Source organism: Littorina saxatilis, linkage group LG11 (assembly GCF_037325665.1).
Source record: "Littorina saxatilis isolate snail1 linkage group LG11, US_GU_Lsax_2.0, whole genome shotgun sequence".
NCBI lineage: Eukaryota > Metazoa > Mollusca > Gastropoda > Littorinimorpha > Littorinidae > Littorina > Littorina saxatilis.
Window position 1 is genome coordinate 16,874,115 of NC_090255.1, and position 9,286 is coordinate 16,883,400.

General features: G+C 43.9%; 1 protein-coding gene across 1 annotated transcript in view; it reads left to right on the forward strand.

Annotated features, from left to right (window-relative positions):
- Positions 1-9,143, forward strand: part of LOC138979882 (uncharacterized) — a gene marked incomplete at its 5' end in the record, with an annotated part of 43,210 nt that extends 34,067 nt beyond the window's left edge. Inside the window, 2 exon segments of the mRNA XM_070352640.1 lie at positions 5,445-5,609; positions 6,772-9,143. Coding sequence (XP_070208741.1) covers positions 5,445-5,609; positions 6,772-7,694 — 1,088 coding nt within the window. The 3' untranslated portion in view covers positions 7,695-9,143.
- Positions 9,144-9,286: the final 143 nt, after the last annotated feature.

The following is a 9,286-nucleotide window of genomic DNA, read 5'->3' on the forward strand; positions in this document are numbered from 1 at the left end:
AGCCACATATGTTAAAATTGGACTTACATTTTCAGCGCTGGCCTCCCCAGTGACGGCAAGCGAACATAGCCACTCCTGCCTAATTCAGGTCAATATACCAAAATTAAAAAAGCTAAACATTTTAAATATTTATTACCCCCGGGCATGCCCGCAAGAAAATACTACGTCTTGGCTACGGGACCTAACCAGCGACACGTGTCACTGGGTGATCGCCGGAGACTTTAACGAACACAGCAGACTCTGGCAGCCCAGTGAAACCAGACCTCACTACTTTTACTGTAAACTGGAAGACAACATAACCAACTCCGAATTATGTATTCTAAATGATGGCAGTGTCACTAGATTGGCTCAAAATAAAAACAAGAGGCGAAGCCTTCAAGGCTCACGTAAGAAATCGACAAACAGTAACACAAACTCAATCACTCCGTCACACACACACACACACACACACACACACACAGTAAGCATAGGTGAAACTGTGCAAGAAAGCGAGACCCTGGATCTGCCAACTAGTCTCGGCCCGCTCACAATAACAATGACCGAGACTTTCAGTAATTCCTTTGCGTGACGTCTAACCCTCTTACGTCATAATGTGACGTCTTCAAATAGTTTCTATCACACACGTCAAACACTTTTGACCGAGACGTAATCTTCTTATGCGAGCTTTATCCATAGACTCGGAAATGTTAAAGTTTCTATCACACACACACACACACACACACGCACGCACGCAGGCACGCTCGCACAGACAGACAAAGTTTATCATCGCATAGGCTACACTTACGTGAGCCAACCAGCGCAGCTCTGCTATTGACCTAACCTTAACCAGCCCCGAATTACTCCCTCTCTCCGAGTGGACTACTTTCCCAGACACCCTGGGCTCTGATCACCTCCCTATTCTCTTAACCATTTTTAACGGCGGAACCGAACCCGAAGAACCTATTTTAAACAGCGCTTTTAATTATAAGAAAGCAGACTGGGCTCTTTTTAACTCACATTTAACTACTGTTGATTTGAACGATGTCTATTCTGAGGACATCGAAACGTTTTATTCTAACCTCAGAGAAACGGTGTTAGACGCCGCAAAGGTCAGTATACCAACCACAAGAAATAGTAATAAACCAAAACTGTTTAAAGGCCACGATTGGTGGAACGAAGATTGCGACAAGGCTACAAAGTTAAAGCGATACTATACATCGCTATATCAAAAAAAAGAGACAACTATAAACTGGGACCTAATGAAAGAGGCACAAGTAAACAGTAATAAAATTCTAGCCCAGGCAAAGAAAGACCACTGGGAGAAGTACATTTTAACATCAGTACAAGATCCTAAAGATATAGGCAACGTTTGGAGCAAAGTAAAAAAGATGCAAAATAAATATAAAGTCCCAGAACGACCACTCATTGTGAATAACAATCTCACAAAAAATAATAAAGAAAAGGCAAATGCGCTGGCAGAGGTCTTTGCAAAGGCCAGCCAGTCTAAATACTTACCGGACGACAGACTAAAGTTTCGTACGGACGCAGAAAAACTCTTTCCTGAATTAAATAAAAATAACGAGAATGTCATTAACAGTGCCTTTAAGATAAAAGAACTAGTTAAATGCATTAAGCGGATCAAAAATGTAAAGAAAGCAACGGGAGCTGACCCCATTTCATATGCACTGATCCGTCACTTCCCACCCTCATTTTTAAATGTCTTACTGCGACTTTATAACGACTGCTGGGAGAAACAACAAATTCCTATGGCTTGGAAAGAAGCCCAAGTGATTGGCATTCCAAAACCTAACAAACCAAAATCTCTACCAGATAGTTATCGGCCTATAGCCCTCACCCCACACCTGGGCAAGGTCTATGAACGATTGATAAAAGACAGACTAGATTTTTACCTAGAAAAAAATAACCTCATCCCAACATGCCAGGCGGGCTTTCGTAAAAACCGCTCGTGCCAAGACCACGTTGTAAACGTTGTTGAACGTATAAAAAAAACACTAGCCCACCAGAAAGACACTCTCCTAGGCACCTTCTATGACGTGAAAAAAGCTTTTGACACCGTGTGGCACGCTAAATTGTTAGATAAACTACAACACCTGGGTATCACAGGCCGTATCCTGCATTTTATTAAAGCTTTTATTTCAAATAGAACCATTAACGTTAAAGTGGGCTCAGCCATCTCTGATAAACATGTCTTAGACATGGGCGTGCCCCAGGGCTCAATTGTCGCGCCGACACTTTTTTCCATCATGTTATATGACATAAACACAGTAAATGTGGGCGGGGCTACCGTTCTGCTCTATGCAGACGACCTCGCACTGCTAGACTCTAAAAGACCGTGTAAACAAGGAAAAACTGGTGTTGATATGACGTCCTATCAGAGTGCAGTCAACAACCTGTGTCAGTATATGGTAGAGAACGGCTTCGAACTCTCACCAGAGAAAACAGTTTTTATGGTAGTGTCCAGAAAGACGGTCTTTAAAAAGATATGCTCTATTACAATAAATAACCAAATCATAAAACCCAGCACAACGGTAAAATTCCTAGGGGTAACCATCCACGAAAAGCTAACATGGACCCCCCACATCAACAACCTAATACATAAAGCCTCAAAGGCAATAAACGTAATCAGATTCCTCAAAAATAAACCGTGGGCAAACAGCCAAAAAAGTCTAACAATGGTGGTAAGAGCCCTTGTCCGCTCGCGTCTCGAATACGGACAAGAATCTTTCTTCGCCGCACCTAAAAGCACACTGAAAAAACTGCAAACTACGGAAGTAAAGGCCTTAAAAATAGCGCTAGACATCCCAAGCTGGGCCTCTGTAAAAGCCACCTACAGAGAAGTGGGTTGGCTCCCCCTCGATGAGGAACGCCTACTGCGAACTACCCAATATTTTATAAGACAACAAAGAGCCCCTAACAGTGTAACTCAGACCATAAACGACCCAACCATTTTCTACAAAACTAAAGCTTATACAAATTTATACACCCCCAAACTCCACGGGAAAACCCTTCCCATCAAGCATTATGCAGAAAACCTACTCAACAACCTAAACGAGCAGATCAAAGACATAGAAATTATCCAGGCCCCAAAATACCCTCCGTGGTTACTGGAACCCCCAAACATTACCTCTAAGAGTAAACACAATTTAAAGAAGAAAGACCATCTGCTGTTCCTAGCCACACTGGCAAAAGAAAAACTAAACAGAGATTACAGCCACTTTTTAAAAATATATACAGACGGCTCGAAGCTGCCGGACGGCAGTGTGGGCTGTGCTTTTGTAATCCCAGAACTTAAAATTGAAAAGCGTTTTAAACTAAACAAAGGCATCTCAATCTTCTCAGCAGAACTGTATGCTATTCTCATGGCAGTCTCATTTATCAATGATATGCCTGTCTCCCCCACAGGCGTCGTAATCTGCACTGATTCTAAATCCTCCCTAGAAGCCCTGGAAAATGGGACCAAAAATAGAGCAAATATGCAACAAGAGATTTTATTCCAATGTCACCAAGTTATTTCACAGGGCACAGCCCTAGACTTGATCTGGATACCCTCTCATACTAACTTAAGAGGCAACGACCTAGCAGACACCGCAGCTAAAACAAGGCAGCCCTTTCTACCAATACAGACATATAACAATGACCCCATGAAATTCATCCAAGGTGGCTTCTTCCCCATACTTCCCCCTGCGTTGTTACGCATTCTAAGAAGGGCCCGCACCAAAGGCCTAAACTGCACTGTGTTTAAACAAAACTGCGATTGCGGCAGCCAGATATCCCTGGAACACATTTTTGAAAAATGTGATACAAACAAAACACGACTTTCAACACTATACGATTACATGGACAAGTTTAACCTAACGCCAGCTCAATTCTTTAACCCCGACGACAAACATGGTCTAGATCATGTATCGTTTTTTGCGAAACTGATCTATCACTCCAACTTGGCCTGTTGCTTTTAAAAACAGTTATGTTTACATTGAAACATTCGGCCTTTGTGCCAAAGGCTGCCATTGGTCAACGGCGCCGCCGAGCTCGCGTGCGTTCTTGGCGGATCCCGATACCATCCAAATGCCTGCGCCCCACAAGGGAGCGCTCCCATTGGCTGGTGGCCACTGGGGGCGGGAGCACAGGCGACGTTCATAAATAGCTCCTATCTGGTGTGACGTATCCACAGCCCCCGACCTTCACCCCAGCCTAACAGAACGGACGGGCTTAAAATACAGTGCCGCGTACAAAAAGGCTCTCACCGGTCCATCCCCCCACCTCCCTGTGCGTACAGCGGGTACGCGTCCCTGTCCCCCACCTCCCCACTCCACCCCCACCCCAGAAGGAAGGGGGTTCGTGTCTCGAGACGTCACACCTACCACACCCCAACTACTATTGGGTGTGCGCGCGCCCGCCGGCACCCCCTGCCGGGAGCGAAGGGCCAGGGCTCCACCCGGCGGGACGGTAGCTGTGCACCGCACACCCTAATTGACCCTCCACACCATACCCCAACTACTCTCTTGTTCGTTTCTTAGGCGAAAATCTATTTTATTCTCAAAACTACTTTAAATGTATATAATTACTCGTCAATATACGACAAACTATTTTATACGCAACATTATTTAGAGGCCAGTACCATGTGTATATACCCCATATCTGTGTGAGCGAATGTGTTCGGTGCGTCACTGTGGCATAGATAGCTTTCTTAAATTGCAAGTGAAATGAAAAAAGGCCTACGTGCTGTATATATCTGCTTTTAAGCTCTCCCTGTACAAATCTGAATCACCTGTTTTAACCTTTGATTTTATAAAGTGGCTCTGAAATTTTATCACTTTTTATAAAGTACCTTTTTGGAAAATAAACGTATACTTTTAACATCCTATTCCCAATGCTCTTGGAGACAACGGGTGCCAAACCCAATCATATTTAATCACACTATCTAGAAGAAGAATTTATCCCTCTTAACAAACTTTTATCATCACTACTCCTGCCACCCCGTCATCCTCCCCTTTTTTCTCACTTTTACCAGCTCCTTAGCTCCAGTCACCAACTCATGTCCCAAATAGAAATAGTTTCTGAGAGGACGTAAACTCCCCCTTCTAGTTCTGCATAAGCATGCATTCGCTCCTAGCAGCTGAACACGACACTACACTTGCTTTGCTGTCTACGGGTTTCGCCTTCGGCCTCTACGTTTCCTTGCATTGTTTTCTTGAATAAAAAGTTGAAACAAGACGCTTGGACTTGGGCTTCGTGTATCTACTACTACCCCTTCCACTCCTCCACTACATTATGTATTTGTTTGAAAGCTTGAAGGTTATTTCCAGCAAGCCTTTTAAAGCATGACTGAACACAGTCTTTATATTTTATTTCTTCTATTTGTTGAACGTGGTCTATGTTGAAGCTGTCGCCATTCGGGTTTCCCCTTTCTGCTAGCTATATAGATTTCTTCTTTTTGTCAACAGGAAAGACAACCTACGATGACAAGCTTCTAGCTTCAGTGTGTGACAACAACTTGCAGAACTTCCAGAGTAGCGGCCCTTTCCTGTTGGTTGTCTTCACCTCTGGCTCGATGGTGTATCGCAGCGGTGGTGGCGTAGAGCTCCAGTACTCAATGCTACCTGCCATTGGTGAGTTAAGTTCTTTTGGTACGAATAGTGAAAGGAAATAATCACTGAGTCGCTCTCGCAATTCAACAGTGAGCAATACTGAGTAAAAAGGAACCAGACACCCCCCCCCCATACACACACACACAAATAAATATATATATATATATATATATATATATAAAATATTCAAGAACAACAAAAAGCCACACACACAACAACAACAGCCAAACAGACACACACACACACACGACACACACACACACACACGCACACACACACAAACACGCACACACACACAAACAAGTGTAAAACAGAGCAAACGAAATCCATCGTATTTGTCCAGTGTTCTGAAAGCTTCTTTCCCAGTGCTGTCGAGTCAGTCTTTAAAATGTCGCTCAAACCTCTTTTCCTCAGTTGTTCATTATGAGTCCTTCTTGGACAATCTTAGCCATTTGAACAAAAAAGAAGAAGCCAATTAAGTCTTCTTCTTCTTGTCCATCACACGTCTATATTGTTTGACCGGACAGCGAGACAAATGATGGCTTCTCCAGGTCCCCCTTTCCTCCGTAGGCCTACAGCTGGCAGCGGAGGGGGACTCGACTGCAGTTGGCCAAACGGTTTTTCTTTGGCTTTCTATTGAGTCGCCTTGTGTGGTGAGATACGTGCGCGATATAAATCCTCGTAAATAAAAATAAATAAATAAATAAATAAATAGCATTTGATAGATTCTCAGAGGGTCTTACAAAAAGACGAGAATTCTAGAGGCATTTGTTCGGCCATGAACTGCTGATTTCTGATATCACTCCTTACACCCAACGTTGATTCAGTCAAAGCATAGGCCAGCCTTATCTTGAACGCACTCTCTGCTTTTACTAACAACAAGTCAATCTAACAAACTAGCCAGTTAGACATAACCGTGCTTTGTGTTGAACGTACAACGGTACGGTACGACCCACCCACTGCAGAAAAGGAGCTATAGGCGTGTTGTGTGATGAGCTATCAAACGTCAGTAGACCCCTACCGGCGAATCAAGTCAACTCTATTCACACACACACACACACACACACACACACACACACACACACACACACACACACACACACACACACACACACACACACTCACACTCACACACACACATAAACACACACAAACATTACCACCGCTTGCATTTTGTCCACAGATTCAGATCGGCAGCTGATTGGTCAGACAGTGTTCTACGTCATCACGGCTCTACTCATCGTCCTCATCATCGTCGTCACGATCCTTGCCACCTTCAAACTCTTCATCCTTCCTCGCCGCAACAAGAAGCGAGAGCGCATGCGCATGGCAACCACAGCTAGGCTGACCCGAGTCAGCAGGTCAGAGTCTCTGTCTGAAAGCGAGGGCGGGCAGCAGCACGCTTCCTGTTCTCACGCTTCCTCGTCCATGTCGGCCACCAGCGCGTTGTCTGGGATGTCCGGGATGTCGTTAAGGAGACTGCTGAGTCTATCACTGTTGAAGAAGTATCGTCAAGAACATAGGTGTCACAGCACGGCACGTCGACCTGGTACGCAGGGCACTGGTGCAGGGGAGGCCTCGGCCTTTATGTACAACGACGTTCGCGGTTCTGGCGTCATCATCCGGATCCCTACTTACGCCGAATGCTGTGACGTCACTAGTGGCTGTGTGACGTCAGACTTGCCGCCGTCCTATGACGAGGCCATGAGACAGTGCATCATGGCTGTGGAAGCCATGGAGGACGCTGCGCTGGGACCATGCTTGTTGCTTGAACAAAGGGAAGGCGTAGTGCAAGCTCCACAAGAAGAGCCCCCCTTTGGAGAAAGCAGCTTACGGCCGGAAGAGAACCAGGACCAAAGTGTACAAAGAGCAGATACAATTACACAGATGCAAGTTGGCCATGGCCCAGAAGTGAATCAAAATCAAAGATCACATGGGAGAGTCACGAGTCAAAGTTCATCGGGAGAGGTCAGGGGTCAAAGTTCACAAGAAGAGGCCAGGGGACAGAATCTGATGAAAGACACAGTCGAGGGTCAAGAGGGTGTCATCGGTCATAGTACAGAAGAGGTCACAGGCCAAAGTTCACAGACAGAAGCCGTGTGTTAAAGCTCACGAAAAGAAGTCGCATACATGTAAAAGTGCACAAAGAGAAGTGACAGGACAGAGTGTAACAACTAGTTCGTGGAGAGTCTGTGGACAATTAATGTTTGATGAAAAACGACACCACTGAATAAACCAAGACGTCTGTTCTTGCCTCTCTTTTACAAAGTGAATTATGTGACGCTCGTGTGTGTGTGTGTGTGTGTGCGCGTGCGTGTAAGAGAGACAATGACAATTGACAATGAGCAGAGCCTGAGAGACAGAGAGACTGATCTTTGATACATAAGGAGAGAGGTTTTAGGCACAGCCTAGTCTTACAACCTGTCCTTAATTATTTTAACTTAATATATTTATAACACAAAGAGAGAGAGAGAGAGAGAGAGAGAGAGAGAGAGAGAGAGAGAGAGAGAGAGAGAGAGAGAGAGAGCGCGCGCACATACATGTTTGTGCAAGTGTTGAAGACAATACTGCAGCTATGCATGTAGGTACGTAACACACATTACTGTATATGCTTGTATAATCACATTTATTTATGCATCGACAGTACATGTACTAATGTTGGATACTGTATTGCTTTCTGGATAGGTCATACATTATTTGAATATTTTGAATTGCATTAATCATTTGTGTTATTTGGACAACAATATATGATAACATAATTATCTTACAGCTGTCGCATTGTACTTGAGCAGCTTTACGGAAAGAAATACTGTTGACTTATTGTTTGTTGTTGTATCAACATCATGCAAAGCGATTTTGTGATACACATCTGAATATTATATGTCTGTTGGATGTGTCTAGTGTGTGTGTGTGTGTGTGTGTGATCAACCAACTCTAATCACTTTGACAAAGGTGTATACATGTGTGTGTGTTTGTGTGTGTGTGTGTGTGTGTGTGTGTGTGTGTGTGTGTGATCAACCAACTCTAATCACTTTGACAAAGGTGTATACATGTGTGTGTGTGTGTGTGTGTGTGTGTGTGTGTGTGTGTGTGTGATCAACCAACTCTAATCACTTTGACAAAGGTGTATACATGTGTGTGTGTGTGTGTGTGTGTGTGTGTGTGTGTGTGCGTGTGATCAACCAACTCTAATCACTTTGACAAAGGTGTATACATGTGTGTGTGTGTGTGATCAACCAACTCTAATCACTTTGACAAAGGTGTATACATGTGTGTGTGTGTGTGTGTGTGTGTGTGTGTGTGCGTGTGATCAACCAACTCTAATCACTTTGACAAAGGTGTATACATGTGTGTGTGTGTGTGTGTGTGTGTGTGATCAACCAACTCTAATCACTTTGACAAAGGTGTATACATGTGTGTGTGTGTGTGTGTGTGATCAACCAACTTTAATCACTTTGACAAAGGTGTATACATGTGTGTGTGTTTGCATGTGAGACAGTTTTCCATTTAAATGTATTCATTTAATAATGGACAATAAAGTGTTTTTTATTGTTATTGTATTTGTGTCTGTCTGATTTTGTGCATGCACATGTGTGTGTGTGTGTGTGTGTGTGTGATCAACCAACTCCAATCCTTTTAACAAAAAAAATGAACTTAAAATGCAAATCCAGACTCACACATCTACAAAACTAGACAAA